The 24,901-nt window shown below is 34.5% G+C and overlaps 2 protein-coding genes across 2 annotated transcripts; both read right to left on the reverse strand.

The window, feature by feature from the left end:
• Window positions 1–1,769: 1,769 nt before the first annotated feature.
• LOC131643801 (disease resistance protein RPV1-like) lies at window positions 1,770–15,799 on the reverse strand. The gene is made up of 6 exons (XM_058914122.1): window positions 15,611–15,799; window positions 14,486–15,083; window positions 13,261–14,392; window positions 12,829–13,110; window positions 11,461–12,369; window positions 1,770–3,204 (listed from the first exon to the last, which is right to left on the reverse strand). The coding sequence occupies exons 1-6, from the start codon at window positions 15,636–15,638 to the stop codon at window positions 2,407–2,409; spliced, it is 3,747 nt and encodes a 1,248-aa protein (XP_058770105.1). The 5' UTR covers window positions 15,639–15,799; the 3' UTR covers window positions 1,770–2,406.
• A 507-nt stretch (window positions 15,800–16,306) lies between these two features.
• LOC131614121 (uncharacterized) lies at window positions 16,307–18,251 on the reverse strand. Its single transcript, XM_058885751.1, has 2 exons — window positions 16,923–18,251; window positions 16,307–16,841 (listed from the first exon to the last, which is right to left on the reverse strand). The coding sequence occupies exons 1-2, from the start codon at window positions 18,216–18,218 to the stop codon at window positions 16,551–16,553; spliced, it is 1,587 nt and encodes a 528-aa protein (XP_058741734.1). The 5' UTR covers window positions 18,219–18,251; the 3' UTR covers window positions 16,307–16,550.
• Between the last annotated feature and the right edge of the window lie 6,650 nt (window positions 18,252–24,901).

Genomic DNA, 24,901 nt, shown 5'->3' on the forward strand with positions numbered 1-24,901 from the left:
AGTTTCCTTCTGATAACGACATTACATCCCTTTTAAAATTTCACTATCTCATTATTTGGAAATTTTCTTTTCATTTTTAGGAGCTCTTTCAGAATTATGGCATAAGTTGGAATTTTTTGAAGTGCTTCACAAAATGGTATAGTGACCTGCAGGGTGTTAAATAATGTTTGAAACTTCTTATACTGTCCCTCCTTTGGATCTTTATTCTTTATAGAAGGGTATGATAATTCCTTTTAGGAAACAATTTCTTTTTCTCTATTTTTTTCCTATTTCTCCTATATTTTACCCTTTTTTTTTCTTCCCCGTTCTCACATTTTTCCATTCTGTTCACCTTAAGTTCTCTTTCTTCCTCCTCCCAATCACTTCCTAATTCATTTTTTTTTACCGATGATTTTCTATAATGCTTGGGCCTCAACGTCTCCCATTATTCTTTGGATTGTAAACTGTAATACCTATAACTATTGGATGATTTAGCAATTATGTTAGCTATTCAACTGACAAAGTTGTTCACAAAATAAAATTTTCCCAAAAACAGTTTTTCTAAATCCACCCATGTTGATAGTTTTGACGGGCAACACCTCAATTCAATCTTGAGCTCTTCTAGTTAGTGTTATTGGAAACACTCGTAATCTATTGTTGCTTTCAAATACACCAGTTTGATTGAAGAATGAACACACATTTTTTAATTTTGCTAAATGTTCGTATGCATCAATCGGAGCACTTGCATCAAATGAAATCTCTCTTAAACTTGAAAGAACTGAACTTTTTTTATTTCAAAGTTACATGTAGTAACTAGTTGGAATTCACAGTTTACTTTATCATTGGTATGACGTCCAAAATTTCTCAGAGAGCTATCTGTTATCTGGATTCAACCATCATTTATGACACTTAAATTAAGAAGATAGTTTTACAAAATACAATGAATGCTAGAAAATTCAAGAAATGCTAGAATGAATGATGTTTATGAAGCAAAATTATGTATAGTCACAATAAGCCATATAAGAGTAAAAAAACATGTAATGCTAAATTAGCAAAACTTAAGAGTTTTTTTTTTTAAAAAAACCAACCGAAGATCACCTTGACAATAGATATGGATTTGAGGAACTTAATACTAAAAAATATACTTAATGGATTAAATTTCTTTTTAAACTATGAATGGTGAAGATGTGCATTGAATGTCTCTAGTGAAAAACCCACTAGGGAAGATGTACATTATCCCGTGTAATATGGGTTAATGCATTCTAATGTGTTTTGGATGATTTAATTGAAATTTTTTAAAGAATTTGAAATTTTAAGCAATTCAAATGATTTAATTAAAATTTATTTATTTTTAAATTATTTTGTTTGGATGGAGAATTAGAATAAGTAGTAGTTAAATTTTTTGGATCATTTTCATAAATTTTAAAAAAATTCATTTATATTTAAAATATAATAAATATGGACCAATTTGCAATTTTTGAAAATTTAAAAGAACCAATTTGTAAAATGTGAAAATTATTAGAGGGTTATTTGCAATTTTTAAAAATTTTAGAGGTGAATTTGAAATTTTTATAAAATAAGAACATCTTGTAAAATTTCAAAATTTAATCAATATTTAACATTTCTCATTATCTAGAATGAATAAACAATTTCAAATTCTTTACTTTCTGGTATCATTTAAAATTTCTTAAATTTAACTTGAACAAAATACTTTATAAAAATACATCATTTTAACAATTTTCTATATTTTTTATCCAAATAATAAATTTTGATCAAATCATTTTAAATTCTCTAAAAAAAAATACTTTCCCTAATTAAAACTTTTCATCCAAAAATACTTTCCCTAATTATAACTTTTCATCCAAATAGACTATTAGTATTTATATAACTCACACAAACAAGAATTAGTATTCATTTGTGGTTGGCAAGATATATTTGAGAATTGGGAAGATATTTTATGGTTAAGGGTCCAAGCCCCAGTGAATTTTTTGAAAAAATTGTATTAATTAATTTTCAAATAAATTTTAAAAAAACTTAATTAAAATTATTAATTTATTAGTTATTAATAAATTATCCTAATTCCTAGTAGTTATTGTCAACTCATTAAAAATAAATTTCTTATTCTAATCAATATGGAACATTTTTTTTCAGTTTCTGCAGCTTGATATCCTGACCTGAAAGAAAGATGAAGAATAATAACACTAAAACTTCATATACTCTTCCTAATAATGTACAGAAAACTGAGAGAAGAATGTATTATACTTGCTTATCACTTACATCAAATCCAATGTCGTAGTACTGTTCCATTGATAAACCTTGCCTAGCTAGATTGTGTTTGAAGTTTGAACTTCTCAGCGTGAAGATATGGATCAACATCATTAAAAAAACAGGGAAACCGGTTTCCCTGTTCTTTTGTTGAGCAGGCTACTACGTGTTAAGGCCCATATTTGAGAGATGATTTTGTTTCATATTCACTTCCCTATTCTCGTTTTCGTCTTCCTTGGTAACATGCCAATTATAACGAAGCTGCATTTTAAACTTTTCCTCTTCCTCGGTAATGTACCAATTATAAGGAAGCTGCATTTTAGACTTTTCCTCTTCCTCAGTAATGTACCAATAACGATCCTGCATTTTAGACTTTTCCTCAGTAATGTACCATTTATAACGAAGCTGGACTTCAGGACTCCTGCTGCTGCTACTTTCATATACATGATCCAAGTGAAAACCTCCTTGTTGATGAATCTCATTTGTCCACAACTCGGATGAACTGGAGATATCGTGCTCGAATACCATGCGTAATCCCCATGTTTTCAACTTCACATTTGGGTGAGCTTTAAACGTGATCCGTGCTCCTGTTGTTAGAAAATGGCAATGGGGCCTAGAGATATAGATTAGCCAAAGATGTTCTGTGTTTGAGCCATCAACCTTGCTCAGGTCTAACCGAAGCGGCATATCAAAGGTTTCTTCCGTTTGTTCACTTTCAAAAGAGAGATAAAGAGGATAGGGAAGCTGTGACGACAATGAATAATGTGAAGATCCGGATGTTGCTGGGCGACAGTTTTCCACAAATGCAACACCAAAGGCAAAGCCAAGCCAATTGTCAAACTCATTTCCATAGCCTGCTATCCTAATTGTTGAATCTCCCTTAATTTGACGACGAAACCACCGTGGAAATGAGTATCCAGGAACAACAATGTCTAGGCCACACCGGAAGTGACAAGGTTTCTGGTACCAGAGAAAAAAAAACACAGAAATATCAGAACTAGAGAGAAAGAGAACGGGGAGAGAAGCAATGTGAAGTGCGTGTTAGACAATAGTCTATTAGGCTCATGTTGATTCATGGTGTAACATCCTATTTTTATTATATTTTAATTAATTAGGATTATTTGATAATTGGTATTGTTTGTGTGTTTATTTAATTATTGTTTGAATAATAATTATTTGATTTTGTGGTAATATGTTATTTACCTAATTAAATAAATGGTAGAATTTTATTTGGAATTAGCCAAATGGGCCTAGTTGAGTGAGAAAGAGTATTAGGTGGGTTAAGCCCAAATGAGATAATGAGAGTTAGAAGGTAATTTTATGAGTTAACCTAAATTAGATAGAAAGATAGAAAGAAAAGTAGATGAGAGAAAAGAGGCAAAAGAGTAGAAGAGAGAAGAGAAGAGGATTGTAGATTTCTTGAAGTTAGAAGGAGAAATTCAAGAGGTAAGGGTTTGAATACAAGTTCTTATAGGCTATATGATTGGGTAATGTGTTTGATTGTGATTTTCTCTTCATCTTTGCAATCTCATGGAAACATAGAAAAGTTAGGTTTTATGAACAAATACATGAATTTGATGATTTGAAATGTGCTTAGTTGATGTTTGATGATGGTATGATGTTATAAGACCCATAAAATGTGTTGTGTTTGTGTTTAAATCATGTAATCTGTAGTTGTTCGTGATGTGTGAAGTTTCCAATTTGATTTGGGTTAAGTTTAGAGGTTTTGAATGAGTTTCGTATGCTGTTTTTGGGTTTTGGGGTTTTCTGAAATCGCCAGTTCGCGCCGCGATCCCTTGTGCGCGCCGCGAACCTCTTGGCAGAAACTTGGGCAAAACTGGATCTGCTCAGTTCGCGCCGCGACCCCTTGTACGCGCCGCGAACTGCTTGGCAGAAAGTCAGGGATTTTTGAACTCGCTCAGTTCGCGCCGCGATCCCTGTTGGCGCCGCGAACTCTGTTTTACAGAACTTTTCCAAACTTTGAAAGACCATAACTTTTGATTCGTAGCTCCGTTTTATGCGCCGTTCTAAGCGTTAGAAAGCTACCGAGATATTCTATATGATAGTATAGGATTTAATTGCACTTGAGTGATTAATTGTGACGTTATTATATGGAATGATGTGTAATTATCTTATGTGCGTTATGTTAGTATGTGATGTATATCCATTGTTGGAATACTTTGTGTAGATGTAATCAAGATGTGTGTGATTGGATACATGATGGTTGTATGCCTTGTTGAATTTGTTATTTGTGTTGTGAATGTTGTGTACAATGGAAGGATAATTCATAGGGTTGGATTATGGTGATATGCGGTAAGTTAAGATTGATGAGATAATCTTAATTGCATAAATTGTTGGTATTTGTACATACATTCATAGCATGGTCGGCTTTATGGTGGAAGCGGTGAAACTTGGGTTCACATGGTAAGAGACGTTGATCCTTGAATGGAAATAGGCGTAGAAGACGTGATCCTTAATTGGAGATAGGCGTATTGGCTTTGATCTTGTCTGGATCGGAAGCGTGGCTTGGATTCTAAACATTGAATCGGAAAGCGATGAAACATTGGATTCACATTGGGTACCACATGCATTGAGTCACATTTGTTGCATTTCGAGTCACATTGTGTGTTATGTGATTGTCTTGTATACATGTGATTTATTTTGGAGTGATGATTGGTATGTGATATGTGAATTGCTTAATTGAGAAGTGTGATGAATAGTAAAATGTATGCTTGTTTATGTTTACATTTCCCATTATTATGTTTTCTATAAGAAGTTGAATTCTCACCCTTCTGTTTGAATGTTATCCTTCGTTGATAACGTGCAGGTTCCGACGAGTAGTAGCTTGTCCGAGGATTTAGCCGAGGAGCTCCTGAGTTTGTTATTGGATTAGGTAGCGAGTCATATGCTCTGATCATGTAACACTTGGGGGGAATTTTATGTAGACTTATGCTTATGTTTGGATATTGCTATTCTCTATGTTTTGTTGGATATTTCGGATGTATTTGTTTGAGATCTCGGATATGCTGTTTAAGGCTATGTAGCCAAAATTGTGGATTTGATGTTAATTCGAATTTGGTAGATGAATATAGTATGGGATATATTCATTGAAATTTTAATAGCAATTAAATTGTTTTTCCGCAAGCGTTTATGCATATGTATGAAAGTATGAGATTTACATTGTGTTACAATTATGATCTTTGCATATTAAGAATGTTGGATGTTTTGTTTTAGGTTTTCATTGTGTTGAAAATAACATGTGACGCCCTTTTCCTTTATGCATGCTTACTCTGTTTGATTGTATGATATATTTGGGGTTAGAAAAGGGGTGTTACACATGGGGCCTTTTATATTTCTAAGTTAGGAGTCTACCCCTTATATCTTCTCTTTGACTATTGTAAGAATTCTCCAGGAATTTCGAGTATGCAATAAACTGGCTTGATTCGAGAAGGACAAAACTTAGGTACAATTCTTTAAATATGGTTTTTACTATTTTTCAATAAAAATATGACAAATATACTTGAATATCATTTAGTAAATGAAAATAGGAGAAATTTGTATACGTGTGAAAGGGAATTACACACTTGTCATATTTTCATTAGAAAATAGTAAGAACCACACCTAAAAGATTGTACCTAAATTTTGTCCATTCGAGAAAGCCACTCTTCAATTACAATTGAGTTCCAAAAACTAATTCTCCCTTCCCTCTAATTACTATGTATAATTTTGTTTTACTAACAGAATTAGTTACTCATTTGTTACAACTATAATAGTTTTAGTTACAAACTTAATTCTCACTTTTACCCTTCCTAACATACACCCTATTAATTAACAGCATGTCTACTAACAATACTCCCCTCTAAGACTTTCACCTTTTCCTCAACAACGAGAAAAGAAGGAATGCCTCCTATAAATACCCTTGAATATCGGTTATTTTTAGTTTGATTAGTATTCAGATTACTTTCACTTGTATGATGTATCCTATAAATACCTCCTATGTGTGGTTTTACAAACATGTGAAATACAAATTATACTTTTTATAGATATGATCTTAAATATGTTTTATGATTGAGTATTTTGTATTCATGGACAAACCTTTGATACTCCTTGTTAAAGCATCACAAGTTCCGAGGTTATGTTAGATAATCTTATTCTATAAAAATTTATATTTCTAAGTTAGTAGTCTAGTCCTTTTATCCTTTCCTATAATTTCTATTTCTAATCCTTATTTTCATAACTATTATGCATTTCATTAAAATACTAATCTCCTATTAAGAAATGTGGTTGGGTCTAACTCAACCCTACAAAATCGGCTTGTAGAATGAGAATTGCCCCCATTTATAAGCATATGATCCGGCCATATATTGTCCGATGAGGGACTCTTAACACACCCCCTCATGCCTAGGACTAGACAATTAAAGCATGGAAATAAATGGTGGATAGTCCGATAGAGGAACCCTGATAGTAGGTGGCCTACCGGATCATAAACGAGATTCTGATACCATGTTAAAAATAAAAAGAAGACATTTTCTGAATGTGCTTGAGTGCGTGAACATCCATGATATTTATGCACACTATATAATTAATTACATAGTGTGTTTATGAGGAGAAATAAATAATAGTCCAACTTCCTAAATGCATGAATCTAAATATACATGACCCTAAGGCTTAAATGCTCATTTTAATGGAAAACATACAATGTAAATACAAAAAAAAAAATGGAAATACAACCCTCAAGGCCTACACTAATGCATACTATGCAGGATCAATTGTTGATAGAAGATCCACTACAAGGTATTGCACCTTTCTTGGAGGAAATCTTGTGACCGTTAAGAGTCTCACATCGGACAATATATGGCCTGAACATGTGCTTATAAGTGGGGGAAATTCTCACCCTACAAGTTGGTTTTGTAGGGTTGAGTTAGAACCAACCACATTTCTGTATATGGCATCAAAGCTCCTAATTTAGGGGACTCTACTTGACTGGGCAACACTGACTGGGCATTTTTATGTTGTCAGTACCCTTAAATCTTGACTAAGCAACACTTGCTGTCAAGTTTTTTCAATCAAACGCTATATATACGTTTCCTGCAGTCGGCGGTACAACTATGCATATTTTTCAGCAGCTGTCTGCACAGTTTCAGTCGTTGTCCCGACATTTTCTGGGTTGATTTCTTCATTGAATCTTATTTTCTTTAGTATCTTATATGTAAATATTTGATTGTTGCTTCTATTTCCTTCATGATCAATAGTATGGAAAAATCATCAAGTAATTGTAGTGTGGCGTATTCTGGTAAGCTTCCTCTGGCATTTGGATTTCATGTCTCAGAAACACCTCATTTATTTTGGATATTAGATTCAGGAGCCACAGACCACATGACACCCTCTTCAAAACAGTTCTCCACATATTCCCCTTGTCCCAGTAATAAAAAAATGTATACTGTTGATGGTACTCTTGTAACTATAGCTGGCATTGGAGATATTCAAATAAATCATTCTATAACCTTAAAAAGGGTTCTCCATGCTACGAAGCTATCCATGAACCTTTTCTCCATACAAAAACTTACAAATGATTTATCTTGTAGTGTGACTTTTTATAATGATCGTTGTATATTTCCGGATAAGGAGTCGAGAAAGACGATTAGACGTGCTAGAGAAATGATTGGCCTTTACTATCTTGAAGAACCAAGTCAGTGTACAAAAGTCCACATGTCCCACTCATTTATGTCAGAGTCAGTACTCTCCAAAAAGGAAAAAATATTTCTTTTTCATTGTAAATTAGGTCATCCTTCTTTTGGAGTCATTAAAGTTGTGTTTCCGTCTTTATTCAATAAGGTAGATATTGAAAGTCTTCATTGTGATGTGTGTGAGTTTGTTAAACATAAGTGTCTACCTTTTCCATTAAACAACAAAAGAAGTCTTTCCCCTTTCTATCTTATTCAATCAGATGTTTGGGGTCCCTTTACCAATCCAAATGTAACAGGAGCTAGGTGGTTTGTGACTTTTATAGATTCTTGTACCCAGGTTACTTGGATATTTTTACTCCAAAACAAGTCTTACGTTTGTACTGTTTTCCCAAAGTTTTTCTACATGATTAAAAATCAATTTGGAGTAAACATTAAAAGACTTAGGTCTGATAATGGAAAAGAGTACTTCAATCATGTTCTTATTTCTTTCTGTCAAAAAGAGGGAATTGTCCATGAGTTTTCTTGTGTTAAAACACCACAACAAAATGGAATCACGGAAAGAAAAAAATGGGCATCTATTAGACCAAACCCGAGCACTATTGTTTCATCAAAATGTTCCTAAATATTCAGGTGGGAGGTCGTTCTCACTAGCACATATCTTATTAATCGTACCCTCTAGAGTATTAGGGTTTAAGAGTCCTATGGATGTTCTTTCTTCCTTCTATCCAAATTTGTCAACAAGTAGTAATCTTAAACCTCAAATCTTTGGGTGTGTCTCATTTGTCTATGTGCATAGTCAAGACAGGAAAAAATTCTATGCTAGAGCCCTAAGATGTGTTTTTGACAGGTATTCCTCTACTCAAAAGGGATGTAAGTGTTTTCATCCTTCATCTAAAAGGTTCTTTGTGTCGCGGGATGTAACCTTCCATGAGGAGGAATCGTACTTCACTCAACCTTATCTTTAGGGGGAGAATTTTAAGGAAGATAAGCTTGAAAGTCTAGATATTTCTGGTCTTGAGTCAAATACACTTAATTTGTACATCTGGTCATTCTGCTCATGACTCAAATACACTCAATCTCCCTAGTCTCGAGCATATCCGCCTAATTCTTCCAGTTTCGAGTCAAATAGACCCGATCTTTCTGGTCTTGAGTTAAACACACTTGTACCAGACTCATCTGAGCCTGAAGAATTAGGAGTCGAGTCAAATCAATCAAATACACCAATAACTAAACTTGGACGTGAAGTGGATGTGAAATATGGAAAGAATCTGGTTTACATGAGAAAGTCAAAGGTCGTTCTTGAATCGACACAAGTTCAAGAGTTTGACTCGACTCCTTTAGATGAGGTAATTAATTCTTCTGAATTACTAGATAAAATTATGACCCAAACAACAGATGATGACCTAGACCTTCCAATTGCTAATAGGAAAGGTACCAGAAAATGCACCAAACAACCTTTATATCCCTTTTCAAACTATCTTTCTTTTCAAAAATTCTCACCTACCCATAGAGCCTTCCTTACAAACTTTAATGCTACTTCCATACCTACTAATGTTTCTGAGGCATTGTCTGATGAAAAATGGAAGCAAGCCATGAATATTGAGATGGACGCATTGAAGAACAATGGAACTCGGGAGTTTGTGACTTTACCAAAAGGAAAGAGGCCAGTTGGATGCAAATGGGTGTACACAGTAAAATATAAGGCCGATGGATCAATCGAAAGATATAAAGCCAGGTTGGTTGCCAAAGGGTTTACAGTTACACAAACCTATGGAATTGACTACTCTGAGATATTTGCTCCGGTTGCGAAGGTGAATACAGTCAGAGTAATTTTGTCACTTGTTGCCAATTATGGTTGGAATTTACACCAATTTGATGTGAATAATGTCTTCTTACATGGGAAACTTGAGGAGGAGATTTATATGCAGGTACCATCGGGGTATGGAAAAAAAGTGTCCTACAATACAGTTTGCAGGTTGAAAAAGGCGTTATATGACCTAAAACAATCACCTCGAGCATGGCTTGGAAGATTCACTAAGGTTATGACATCCTTGGGGTACAAGCAAAGTCAAGGGGATCACACTTTGTTCATCAAACACTCGCCACAAGGGGGAGTAACAATTTTGTTAGTATATGTGGTTGACATTATAATGACTGGAGATGATTGGAAGGAGCAACAAATCTTGAGTAATTGTTCGACTAAGGAGTTTGAAATTGAAATGAAAACTCTTGGAAAGCTGAAGTACTTCTTGGGAATTAAGGTGGCACATTCCCGAAAAGGCATTTTTATATCACAACAAAAATACATTACAGATTTACTCAACGAGACAAGGAAAACAACGTGTAAACCTGCGAGCGTTCCTATGAATTCAAATCTTAAATTGGGTAATACAGAATATGTTGCAATAGATAAAGAAATGTATCAACGTCTAGTTGGGAGATTAATATACTTGTCTCACACTAGACTCGATAATGCATATATTGTAAGTATGGTTAGTCAGTTCATGCATTGTCCTAAGAGATCCATTTACAAGCAGTTCATAGAATCCGGCAGTATCTCAAGGGAACTCCAGGAAAAAGAATTTTGTTCAAAAAAAATGGAAATACAACCCTCGAGGCCTACACTGATGCAGACTATGCAGGATCAATTGTTGATAGAAGATCCACTACAGGGTATTGCACCTTTCTTAGAGAAAATCTTGTGACTTGGAGGAGTAAGAAGCAAAATGTAGTAGCACATTCTAGTGCTGAAGCTGAATTTCAAGCCATGGCACAAGACATTTATGAATTACTTTGCCTTTAAATTATTTTAGAAGATTTGAAAATCAAATGGGAAGGACCCGTGAAGCTCTACTATGATAATAAGCCAGCTATCAATATAGTACATAATCCAATTCCACATGATCGAACTAAGCATATTGAGGTTGATAGACACTTCATTAAGGAGAAGCTTGATAGTGGGATGATTTGCACCCCATATGTGTCCTCACAAGGGCAACTTGTGGATATTCTCACTAAAGGATTGAGTAGCTCAAATCTTGAACGAGCTATATCCAAACTGGGAATGGAGAATACTTATTCACCAACTTGAGGGGGAGTATTGTAAATGGAAAATTAAAATGTATGTTTTCCATTAAAAAGAGCACTTAAGTTTTAGGTTCATTTATATTTAGATTCATGCATTTAGGAAGTTGGACTATTATTTATTTCTCCTTATAAACATAATATGTAATTAATTATATAGTGTGTATAGGGGTGGGTGGGGTAGCTCAGTTGGCACTTGTTAGCTGAGTTAAGAAAGTTGTTGGTCCAGGGTTCAAATGCTGGCAGCAGCATTTATTTGTAAAACAAGTTGTTGATACTTATAAATCAACAACTTTAAAAAAAAAATTATATAGTACGTATAAATATCACGGATGCTGAGTGTTTTACTCACTCAAGCACATTCAGAAAATTTCTTCTTTCTATTTTTCACATCTTCTTATATCTTTCAATGTGAATGTCTATTGTAAACAATGCGTATGCGTACCTCAACTAATTTTTTCAGCCACCAAAATGCCAAGTTATGACTTCCTTCTGAGTTCTCCAAGAGGGGAGAATTGAAAATATATAATCCCGACCTATGATTATGAGATCCTGACAACAATTTAAAATAGTTTCCCCCAGATGAAGATGTAGCACACAATTGGAGCTCAGGCAAAGATTGAAGCCTGCTGCAATGCGCCATATTTAAATGTGCTAGTCTGGAAAGCATCCCTATTGAAGATGGTAGTGATTTGAAGTTATTTCCTTCAAGATTTAGCCTTTCTAAATTCCTTAACTCTGCAATAGAATCGGGGACTGTACTGAGAGTGCAGAAGCTTAGGTCCAAAAAAATCAAAGATATGATAACTTCATCAAAGTGGTCAATAATTTCTGCAGGCAGTGATATTTCCTCCAAGGGTAGATTCTCTAATTTTAAGCAGCCACATAAGTCTAAAGTTACGAGAGATGGTATTATAGAACTAATGCTTTTGGGCATACTGACAAGATTTGTGCAGTCTCTTAAACTCAAGAACTTAAGATGTGTAAGATCCCCAATCGATTGATCAATCGTCGATAAACCCGTACACTGATCAATATCAAGATACTCAAGATTTGACATCTCCGTAAAATCAGGCGTGGTTTCAAGTTTTGTGCAGCCAGACAGGTGCAAAACTTTGAGAGAATATAAGTTAAATGCAGTGTCACCATCAAGAACGAGCCTGACCAGACTGCTGCACCCTTCCAAACTCAAGAAAACAAGTTTTTCCAGAAGTCCAATGGATGGATGGACATACGATAGGCTTATGCATCCTGTAAGATCTAGCCGCTCAAGTCTCCGGCTTCCTGCAAAACTTGGTGTCTCCACAAGACATTTAGAGCTGCTCAGATCCACCCTTTTCAAACAAGGGAGATCCTGGGAAAATAAAATGAGCAACCTAAGTGTTAGCATGTTGTATTCAAACTTGAATATCATCAGTTAACTTTGGTGCGCTTTTTTTAATTTTCATACAAAACTTATTCTTAATTTTTCACATGATATGTAAGTATGAGTTCAATAAATAGAAATAAAATAACTGTAAGAACAACAGGAGAAAACTATCATTTTATATGCAGTAGTATGTGTTTACTAATCATATCTTATAGAAATGTAAAAAAGAGCGCCCGGTTTAAATAAAAAGTGTATGCAGCAGTTTTGTGTTTACTAATTGAAATTTGTTCATGAAATATCTCGCCAAGATTATCTTGAATGAATTCCATAACTTTATTATTCCAAACTCATCATTATTATTCAAAAAGTAATTTACAAATTACAATATCTCAAGATGTTAAATCATTCTTTCAGAGAGAAAAATAAAAGACATCATTACAATACCTTGTGACCGTCCCATAGTCGTTGGATGAAGCTACAAGGCATATTCAATTCAACAAGACGAAACGGCTCAAAATTTAATGGCAAAGAAGCAAAAGGGTAACCATACCACAGAAGATACTGCAAACTGTTGGAAAGAAAATCCAGATTTCCTGAAAATTTCTTTTGATGTAATATAAGAATTTTAAGTCCCCTCATTATTGACAATCCTTCAGCCCTCAACAGAGGGTATTCAGAACTTTGCCCCTTTTGATCTAGAATTATGGCTTTAACCTTGTTTGTTCCCTGAAAAAAATTAAGGATTGATATGTTACAAAAGTAAAAAATAACTAAAATCCTTGAATAAAAACCATATCGATATATCTTTATTGGATGGTAAAATTTAAACTATCTACTGTGAAAAGAAGTTTTGGTTTTTGAAAGATATCTTGTTACCGTTTCTGTCATCATGACATTGTAGAAATCCTCATAAAGCCACAATCTACTCCAAGATCCTGGTTCGTCAGGAAGCTGTTGTCGGACAATTTTCTTCCCCAATTCTTGCAACATATCATGCATATGAATTTCCTGATTTCTAATAGTTATAAGTGACCTCTCAACCAAACTTTGAATTCCAATGACAGGGTGCAAATCACAAGCATCTAAAATTCGCTTCACATAATCTTCCTTCTCCCCCTTAAAGAAACAAGCAATATGCAGAAATATTTCTTTTTCCTCAGAATGTAATCCCTCAAAACCAACCAGAAGCACATCCATAATTTTTTTGTCTGGATTACTCCTCAATCTATCCAAGGCATCTTTCCACTGGCTAGAATTTCGAGTACATAAGAAAGAACCCACTACTCGAACTGCTATTGGCAGACCTTGAGCATAGTTTAGTACCTCTGGAGTCAGCTCCACACATTCGCTAGTGGGATTCTTACTTTTAAAAGCCTTTCTGTAAAATAATTCGCAAGCATCTTTGTTATTTAATAGTGGAACCTCATACACATCATACGACACACGTGTATCGTGAGAGACTGATAACTGTGCTCCAAACACTCTTAGAATATGCATATCCCTAGTTGTAATGATCATTCTGCTTCCCGTGCCAAGCAACTCAGGATTTATAGCCAATTCTTCCAGTTGCTCTAATAGATCAGCATTGTCAAGAACTACAAGAATCTTTCTTCTGCATAGCCGATTACTTATAATTCCAGATATTTCAGAAGGACTGTATGTCTCTAGATTTATTTCATCTATGGTTTGCCGAAGGATTTGTATCTGTACAGCAGTAGCACCACCCTCTTTATAAATTTTGCTTATATTCTCAATAAAACAACATGCATCAAACTGATAGGAGATTCTATCATATAAGACAGAAGCGAGAGTTGTCTTTCCGATTCCAGCCATCCCCCAAATACCTACAACTCGGAATTCATCATTCTCTGAGCTTAATTTCAAAAGACTTTCTAATGCTTCTACTTGAGGTTGTATCCCAATAAGGTCATCCGTAAACCCTGAGAATTTATGACCCAATGTTTTTATCACTTCCTGAACAATATTTTTAATTTCTCGAAACTCTGGCCTGAAAGAGAAATAAGAGCCTACATCATTTCCTAAGAAAACTAAATTGAACACCACAAATTCATGTCAAACAAAGAATAACATCAACACTTACTTGTTCCTAACATCCCAACCAACTACTTCAGTTAAATCGAACATAGCACTCTTCCATCTCTCAACCTTATTGGGATTATTTTTAAATTTCTCCATGTGTAACACAAACGCATTCTGGTACACCCCATTCTGTTTTCGTACATGAGATGGATCGATATCATAAAAAATTGGAAACACAGTTTGTTTCAAATCTCTACGACATTCAGCAATAGTAGCCATTTCTTCCAAACACCATGTTGACTGAGCATAATTTTGAGAAAAAACAACAATAGAAACTCGCGAATTTGCAATTGCTTGTACAAGTTGTGGCGAAAGGGACTCTCCTTTCTGTAGCCTTATATCATCCTTGAAGGCAAAAATACCCTTTCTAATTAAATGAGCATAAAGATGATCAACGAAAGTGTTGCGGGTATCAGCACCACTGAAACTAATAAACACATCATATTTATAGCTATGGATGCGGTTGGAGTCAATGGGAGGACCAGAAGAAGCTGTAGCTGCTGTACCTCTGAGGCCCAGATTGGATAACGAAAGGCGATTCAACAGAGCCCGGAATGTTGGCGTTGGAAACAAAATCTTGACACTTGAGAGCACCACGTCTGTTGTATATGAAATGAAAATGCAAATCAAATACTCTCTCCGTCTCAAAATAATTGTCACAAAAATTTGTCTCAAAATATTTGTCACTTTTGATTACCAAGAAGGCAATTTTATATTTAATCTACCAATTGTACCTCTAATAAATACTCTTAATTTATTTTCTCACTTAACATTAATATTAATTTGAATACACCAATAGTTAATCAAGATAATTTGGTAAAGTCGTCATTCTCTCTTTCATTTATTACTGTTTCTTAATATGTATGAAATAATAAAATATGACAAATAATATGGGACGGGAGTATAAGAGAATATTCAATTGAATCTCTAAACTATTACTCTCCTTTTTATAGTTTTTCTAAGTCTTTATCTATCTCTATGTGTCTGACTCCTCTCCCTGCGTCTTCTGATCTACTCTCTTTACCATTCAGAAGTCTAGGTTATCTAATTAAAAAAACGATGATGAATGATATGAATAAAGGGGGGCAAAACAAACCTCATCTGGTATGCAATAAATTAATTTTACCTGCAATTATATCTGAAATTGAATTCATCTTCTCTAACAAGTTCACTGCACAGCCACGAGAAGAACTGATGTCACTAGTCTCAAATGATGAATTGGCTTGTAAAAATAAAATAGTACTATGATAAGAAATGTGTGGCAACTGGCAATTAACAACATTCAACTTTCTTAATTTTATTTCAGTTGGCAACAAATTCTATATTTAAAAACATACCTAGTAATAAACAGAGGATCGTTTAATGGATTAATTGAAGAAGGTGGGTTCCACATGCAAACATGAGTAACTTCCTCATTGCGATTGCGAAGAGACGCGGAAATGACGATGAAGAAGAAAGAAAAGACTGAAAACTTGAGTAACTTCCTGATTGTTTGACTTTGGTGTCTACAAGACTTTCTTTCTAAAGATGGAAAAGCGGATAAAATTCGTTCTAGTGAAGCTAAGTTGACTAGTGTAGATTTCATTTCATTTTATCATTTATGATCATATTTCTTTCTCTTCGATTTGAATGGAATTAACAACTTATTTTATTTTGTCATAAAATTTTCAAACAATAGAATGGTATATTGATTCTGCTCCGCTCCATTTCACTTCAGTGCGTTCTACTACGTTCATTTTATAATATCTAAATTGATAGGATGCTAATCCTACCAAGACTATAGAACTAGGGTTTCAACAATAAAAAGAGAAAGACATTAAAATAAACTAAGAAATAAAGATAAATTTCATTTGATTTCTTGGATACCTAATGTCTCAATGAGACTACAATATATAGTACTTCTAATGATAATAAACTTAAAGGCTCAAACACTACTAAAAGCCCAATTCAACCAAACATTCAAAATAAAATAACAACTAACATTATATTACTAATTAAAATATCTAATTGCACCTCCTATCATTGCCGCCCGGTTCACATTGAACCTTGTCCTCAAGGTTCTAAAATTACTCCGGATCCCATTGCTTAAATGGAACAACCATAACAAATAAAATCCAACCACTAATGTTTGATCCATAATGTGTATCAAGTAGTAGTACACTAGCATGAGAGGAACGTATTACTGCAAGTTCCTTGGCATTTGGAAATCTGAGGACCACATCAGTACACCAATTGTAAAAAGTAACAAGTTCCTCAATTTTCTTAGCTGAGCTTGCATAAGCAACAAAGGCCTTCACACAATCGGTGTACTCCATGTCAAAGAATTTGTCAAGCAACACAGCCACAACAGAATTCCCCTGAGAAAAATAAACATGAGTGACATTTATCCCGACGTCAGGTATTTGGACAAAAACACTACCACTGGCAGCTTCTTGAACCTGTGTAAAGATATCTTTTGAAACTTCAAAATGACCTTTTTCCGCAAAAACAACTATCCCTCTGCTAGTATGCGATCTGCCAATCTCATCCAGTCCAAAAAGCACTAGTTTTGACTGGCCAACACTTTCAACCAGCGCTACATCCATCCAAGGGCAGGATCCAAACACCATTTCAGTGTGAGAGGCTTCAACATTGGATTCTTTCCCCTCTAGTTCTTCACAGGTTTTAATTGATGGAAGCTCTACAACACATAAACTACCTTCTGAAAGAAATGCAGCTATATTATTCTTGGAGTTGTTACAATATACTATTAAAAACAAGGAAAGTGGTGTTACGTGAATATTGGGGCCACCGGTGACTAGTTCAACGGAATTGTCTGTAACAGTTGTGATCCAAACGAAGTTGTGAACCGTAACCTGACCACCAAGAGTCCAACAAATCAACTGCAAAGGCTTTTCTTGATTCCATATGAACTTGACTTCATCTCGCTTCAAGTATCTAATTTCATGCTTCACGTACCAATGGTTGTTGCTAAAATACCATATCTTTACAGCATCATAATTTTCACATTCAACAACACCCGCAAGAAGATCAGAACTGCAATTCCACTTCAGAAATTTTAGTTTTGCATTAACTCTTTCACCAACACTAAACTTTCTTCTTTCCAATCCATTCCTCTCAAAGAAAACAATGGAGGGACATTCGTTTTCAGCTTTTCTGTCATATATAGTTGCAATTTTTGCACCACTGGGCATCCCCTTCAAAACTGCTCCAGCAAACGTTTTATTCTTCGAAGAAGCAAGCAGCGCCCTTGAATCTCGATCCCAAACCTTAAGTTTCTGCAATAAATTAGAACTGCACACACTTATTGTAGCAAAGTATTTTTCATCTCGTCGCCAAGTTATCGGATGTTGCTTAAACCTACCCTCAAGCTTATTGAAAGCCAAATGCAAAAGGGTCAGAACAGGAAAAACCTCATCACTAAAAAACTCCGGTAACTTACCCTTAACATTAGCATTGATAGCAGAAAAGTTCTGAAGCAATGAAGCATCTTTAAGAGACTCAAGAATCTCCCAAGGCTCAAAGGGATTATCATCGATCTCTACTGAAACAAGCTCGAAAGGAAATTGTGGAGGAATGATGGAATTGTTTATGTCGAAAATAGGATCTGGTGGCTTTGTAGGTGGTAGCGAGAAATCCGTTGTTGCTCTTTGTTTTTCACCAACAACCGGGTCTGGAAAAAGGAACTCAGATTTCACGGTCTCAACTTTGTCGGCAAGGAGCCCTGAATCCATGTTGGATGGGGTTAAGATTGGGATGAGGGTTTGAGTTGCAATCGGATTTGGTATAGGATTTTGAACCCTTTCGCTAACAACTCGAGATTCAGCAGCAAAATCTTCATCAACGTAAGTTTTCTTGATGAAATTCATTGAATCCAGATCTAGTTCCTCCTCCTCTTCAATCGGTTCCTCTTCTGCATCCGAAAATAGTAATTGCTGGGCTGCGGTGGTGTTAAGCAAACCATATGAAGAATATCCATTAGAGTCAGTGATAGTGTCCATATCGGAGGTGAACTTTGAGGTTGAGTCAGAAGATTGAGAAAGTAAGCCACGCTTCACGCATACAGAGTCATCGGAAATGGGATCGGAAGGAGTGAAGGAACCCACAGAATAAGGATGTAAAATAAACTTCATTTCCTTTTTGAGTTTGTAAGATGAAAAAGGATTGGAAGAAAGGGATTGGGGTGTCCGAGAGGTGGAGATAGGGTTTATGGATCTAATGGTATTTTTTAGAGGTTTTTTTGAGCTTTTCTTAAAACAAATATGTGGATAGGTAGGAGGAATACTCCATGAATGATATGGATGATATGAAGGTGGAAGATAATGATAATCCATAGGAGGATTTGAGTAAATGGATGAAAGCACCAATTGATAGGATGCTAATCCTACCAAGACTATAGAACTAGGGTTTCAACAATAAAAAGAGAAAGACATTAAAATAAACTAAGAAATAAAGATAAATTTCATTTGATTTCTTGGATACCTAATGTCTCAATGAGACTACAATATATAGTACTTCTAATGATAATAAACTTAAAGGCTCAAACACTACTAAAAGCCCAATTCAACCAAACATTCAAAATAAAATAACAACTAACATTATATTACTAATTAAAATATCTAATTGCACCTCCTATCATAAACATAGTCTAAGGGATTTACTATCTCCGTTTTAAAACGAGTATCGTTGCATACATTAAGGAATGTAATAATATTATATTTTTATTACGCCTACCAGACAAAGAGCGTAAAGTTTTCCAACCACAGACGGGGAGGATCTCTACGCCAAAGAAAGAAAGAAATACACAGATAGTAGGGGAAACACCCAGATTACAACATATATTCTCGAAAGCCCTAAGAATGCTCCACACGTCGGTCGTTATCTAGGAAGGGGCAACATTAATGGTCGCCATGAAGTCCTCCTCAAAAGGCGTAAAAGGAATCAACATCCCGAGCTCATGAATAACGCGAAGATGCAAGTAAAAATAAGAAGCGGATGAACGACTCATGGCGACAATGTTGGCTCTCTCTATTTTTGAACAGGGCTCCAAGATCATGTCCTCTTCATGCCTAATGCTAGAAAACTCAATACCTTGACGTAACCTCTTGATCATGTGAGAGCTTGAATATAGAGACACAATGCCCTGCACGTGAATATATTTAGCTTTCTTCATAGCCAATAGTTTCCAACAAAAAGCAAGGGGCTAAAAAACAGTAGTGCTTGTATCCTTGCGAGAATCACGAACCATGGGATCTCTTTTTCCTATCTGAGCTCAAAGAAGCGCTCCCGTGTCTATAAATTTTCTCCGAGTAAACAAAATGGAAGATCCAAAAAGGAAGAAAGTGGAAAAGGTTTTCTAGGAATATGTATCAAGGCCCTTTATAAAAATTTAAAAAAAAATCTTAAATGCGATTTTAATCTCCATATTTTAATATTTTTAACTTTTTAGTCCCTCTTTAAAAAAATCAGGTTTTTAAGTCGTCCCCCCCCCCCCCCTCATCCACTTTTACATAGGTGGCAGTGAGGTACAATGTATGAATAAAATAAAATAATAGAATATGTGGCAATTATTTGGATAAAAATTAAAATAGAAGTATTAATTAATTTTATAATACAATTTAATGATAATATCAATTATTATATTAAAAAAGTTTAAATATCTTAAATTAAATTATAATAATTTTATTTTCTTTTAATAAAATAAATAAATTATTATTATTTCATGGTTATAAATTTTGAGAATTTTTGAAAAATGAATTAATTAAGTTTATTACAAACACCAAAACCACTTCGTATTCTTCTTTGAAGCTATCCCTTTTGTAACATCCCGATTTTTATTAATATTTTTATTAATTATATTAGTAATTATATTATTTGGTGTTTTTAATAATAACTTATTTATTTAGTTATTATGTGATATAATAATTATTTAAGTATTTAATTATGTGAGTGTTTGTGTTGTTTGACTTAATTGAGTTATTAAAGAGATATAACTAAATGGGCCTAAGTGATAGAAACATAATGGATGGATTGGTGGGTTAAGCCCAATTGACATAAGTGAGATAGTAAGAGAAGGTTAGGGTTTTAGAGGTTACTATTTTCATTTGGGGGAAAAGATAGGAAGAAGAGAAAAGAGGCAAAAGAGAAGAGAACAATGGTGGAAGAGAAAAGCTAGAAGAAACCTCATTTTCGCAGCTATGTTTCAGCAAAGAGTCACCTTAGCAAAACAGACAAATCTCTCAATCCAACCGTTGGATCGTTGTGCTACTTGGACACAACGTTCCTGACCCATAGAGGTAAGTTCTGACCGGAGCGATTTTGATTTTAAGGATTTTAAGTTCGTCTGATAAGCTGATTTCCGAACTGGTTTTTAGGTGTGTCCCCAAATGATGTTAGAAATGATTTCTTTTGGAGAAAAGCTTAGAGCTATGGTGAAAGAGTCCATATTTACCAAGGTAAGGGTGGGGTTCTTTCATGCTAAAGGGTTGTATAATAGTATGTTATGGTGAATTTGATTCTATACTTTGATATCCATGTTCTTCTATGTTGCAATTTTTGGTATTTGATGATTTGTTGGAATGTGATGATATAAATGTGATAAGTTGTGTGCAATTGATAATCTATGTGTATTAGATTGTTGTGTTTGTTGTGGGTAAACCATTGATAGTGAAATAATGGGTTTTGTTGTAGAATTGGAAAATAATGGAATAAAAATATAATAGTTGAATTGAAATTAATATAGTTTGATTATTAATTGGATAATCAAATTATTAGTTGAATTGATTCCAATAAGTCTATGTGATTGGAATATACTTGGACTTGGACCAATTATTCGGTTTATCGGTAAATTATGGTATTTTGAGAAATTGACCGTAATTGTGTTTTGGTTGAATATTCAAGTTGAGAATAATATATTGTTATGCCAATGATGTTGTTTTGATAATTAACATTATTTCTAATTGATTTAGTTGATGATTGAAAGTCGATTTGATTTACTTGATATATTGGTATATTGAGATTATTTTGAGAATTGACCAAAAATTGTGATTTCGGTTTGGATGCCTTTGTTGCGAATAATATTGTGATTGCCAATATGATTATTATTGTGCAATGTTATGTGATTAACCTTATGGTATGAATCCTAGCTAATTGTCGTTAGTTTAGTGGATTATGATGATAATTGTGATGACTGTGTTAATATGTGAAATTGAGTAATTGTGCCGATGTGCCGAAACATGATGATAATTGTAATGATCTTGATGATATGAGAATTGTATATTTGTGACGATTTTGTGAATACGTGATGTTATATATATTTGTGAGGATGATTTTGTGACTAAGTGAAGATGAAATATTATGGTGACGTGAATTACCTCGTATAAATGGTAATGGATTGTGATATAGGCTTATGCCTCGTGACGATATGTGATTGTGATGAGTATGTTGTGTTGTCTTGTTTGTCGAGTCATATTTCATATGCATACTCTGTGACGGCCTGGATTGGCAAACTAGTGATGAAGGCTTATGCCTTGTGCCTCTGAATTGGGCAATTGGTGACGGGGGAGCGGCTTTTTGCAAAAAGATGAGGGAGATGTATGAGGGTGCTGATATGAGTAACAGGGGTCTTCGAATGTCTAATTCTTTGGTCAGAATTTCGATCGTTTTATTGTTAGTTCTTGAGATTAGTGCTAATGAACTGCCGTTCGACGGATTCTTAGTTCTTGAGTTCGGGTTAAAATGGGTTTTAAGTAAACAAGGAAAACATAACATATGAACATAAAATAAATGCATTCTTGATAGAGAATAGCTTATCTGGTTTGAATCTAAACTACTCCTCACAAACTTAGATTTATCACTCCGCCGTACTCAATCTACAATACTCATCAGAATCACCACATATCCCTCATATCAATGTCCATGTCTGCAACACCGACGGGAATTCAACTATATTGCTCTTTCGACGATGTCTCAACCGATCGAACAACACAGAGACATTAAACTCAGATATTATGTGGATGTTAACCCCAATCCTATGTCTAGAATCAAAAGCTAACAGATATCCCCCTAATCAAGATTTGTGATGTCTATTTCTACAACAACACAAATCCAAAACATTTAAGCAAAAAGATCAAGGAAACACCGATTAAGATTTGTAAAGCAAACTTTATACAACTAGTAAAAAAAGTAACAAACATCCATGGGTTTAGAGTATTTACATACAAACTCACCAAAAGAGAAATACAAAGAGAAGAGAAGAAGAGGAACCAAACATTTCTTGGTTTGTCAACACCAATCGATGAGAAATTCGACCTCCAATCATCAAGATGCATGCTCCATTGTTGTTTTCAAACTCTCCCTACTCAAAAATGGTTGTGATGACTTTGGGAACAAATACCCCAAAGCATAACCCTAAAAAATGTGATTTTTCCCTATTTAATGACTTTCCAAACCGCCCAGACCGCGCTTAGCGCGCAAATCCGCGCTTAGCCCGCTCAACAGAAAATTGAAATCCTATTTTGGCCATATCTTGAGAACCGTAACTCCGATTTACGCCCGGTTCGAAGCGTTGGAAAGCTTATTTCATGCTCTATCTAACAATGACAACATATCAACCAAATTGGTGAATTATTATTATTTGGTTTTGAGCTTTATTCGCCGAATGAATTGATTCCGCCGCTCAAAATCGCGCGTTTGAAGCCGTGTCTTCGCCACGTTATTGCTCATGCTCCAAATACGCCTCAATACCTACAAAATGAATAGAAAACTATCAAAAAGTATAAAAGTATACGAAGATACATCTATTCACAAAGTATACGTATTTATACACAAAACGGGGTATTATTCGAACGGTATTAACAAAAAGTATCGATAAGTGCCACTATTTACAAACACAAAATAACTACATTTTGACACTTAACAACTCTCTCCAACTTGAATTTGTTTATCCTCAAACAAGGCCAAACACTCAAATCTCAAAAGTTAAAATCAAAGAATCAAGAATCAACAAGATTAGGAAAAACGAAACAATTGTACGGTTCAAACAAAAACGTACCAACAAAGTAAATACTTACCACAATCCTACAATGACAACATGAAAAAGAAACGAATCCTAAGTACAAAAATCATACAAAACATTCTAAAACAAAACAAGCTCAATCACGAATCACGCCTAGCAAAACTTCATCGGTAGATGAAAAACACCGAAAGGTGAGGACTTTGACACACACCCGACAAACTTGCAAACAATAGACAAAACTATGCGTTCATCCAAAAATAGTATCGAAAACGCAACGGCACGAATCACAAGGGCTTTAAAGGTTGTAATGTGGCTCGGTTAACAATCAAGTGATAATTCATAAAGCTAATTGAAACAAAAACTTGCCTAAACCTAAGAGAGTAATTACTTCCACAAAGTTTCAAACAAAGGAATTTCAATCAAACTTTCTTCTTCATCACATGTTTCACACCAAACACAATACTTATTAACACAATCTTATTCCAAACTCTTTTTGTTATTTTATTTTTCAAACTTTTTCTCTTTTTTCTTTCTTTTTCTTTCTTTTTCACATTTTTTTTCTTTTTCTTTCCTTTCCTCAACCTCACATCAATCACAACATAAGCAAGCAAACATCCTCTCCCCAACTTGAATTCAACCACAACATAAAGTGAATACTCCCTACTTTCTAAGGCAAGGTAAAAATTAAAACTATAAATCATAGTTGAGGATTCAAGAAAACAAAGAATCAACATCCATAAACAATTGAAAACCAAACGCTCATAGACAAGCATTAAGAAAAAACAATATGGACATGGACAAAAAAGCTCAAAGGGGGTTACTAATGCTCACACTCTCACAAGGTGAATTGATATTTGGCTATGGTAGTTGTGCTCAAAATCAAACAAATGCCTTGATCACTTTCGTGCATTCACAAAATCAATACAAACGATAGATTAAACATAATAATATCCAGTTAAAACAAGAAATGACGGTCACTCGCATATGTATACAATGGAAAGCCACCTCACATTTATGGTAAAAAGGGAAAACTAATGTGATTCAAGTCATGAGCAAGTTATGCAAAAAGAATGAATAATATGAAAATTGTACAAATGAAAAGTCTCCTAAACATGTTATGCTATAGAAAGCGATAAACGAGTACCTTGCTATGTACAAATTCGAACAATCATTACCGCATAATTGGCATGTTGAATCAATCAAAATTGAAGAATTACCAAATTTGACTTCAAGTAATCGAGCCAAAATTTGAGTCTAAACAACAACAAAAGAATTAAAATTATAACTATAAAATACAATACTATAAAGCCTTGGTGTAAGTGGGAAAAAGGCGAGGCAAATGAATCATTAAAAAGAATTCATTGGCCAAAAGCTACAGACCGCGCTAAGCGCGCTACACCA

This window comes from Vicia villosa, linkage group LG1 (genome assembly GCF_029867415.1).
Source record: "Vicia villosa cultivar HV-30 ecotype Madison, WI linkage group LG1, Vvil1.0, whole genome shotgun sequence".
Classification (NCBI taxonomy): Eukaryota; Viridiplantae; Streptophyta; class Magnoliopsida; order Fabales; family Fabaceae; genus Vicia; species Vicia villosa.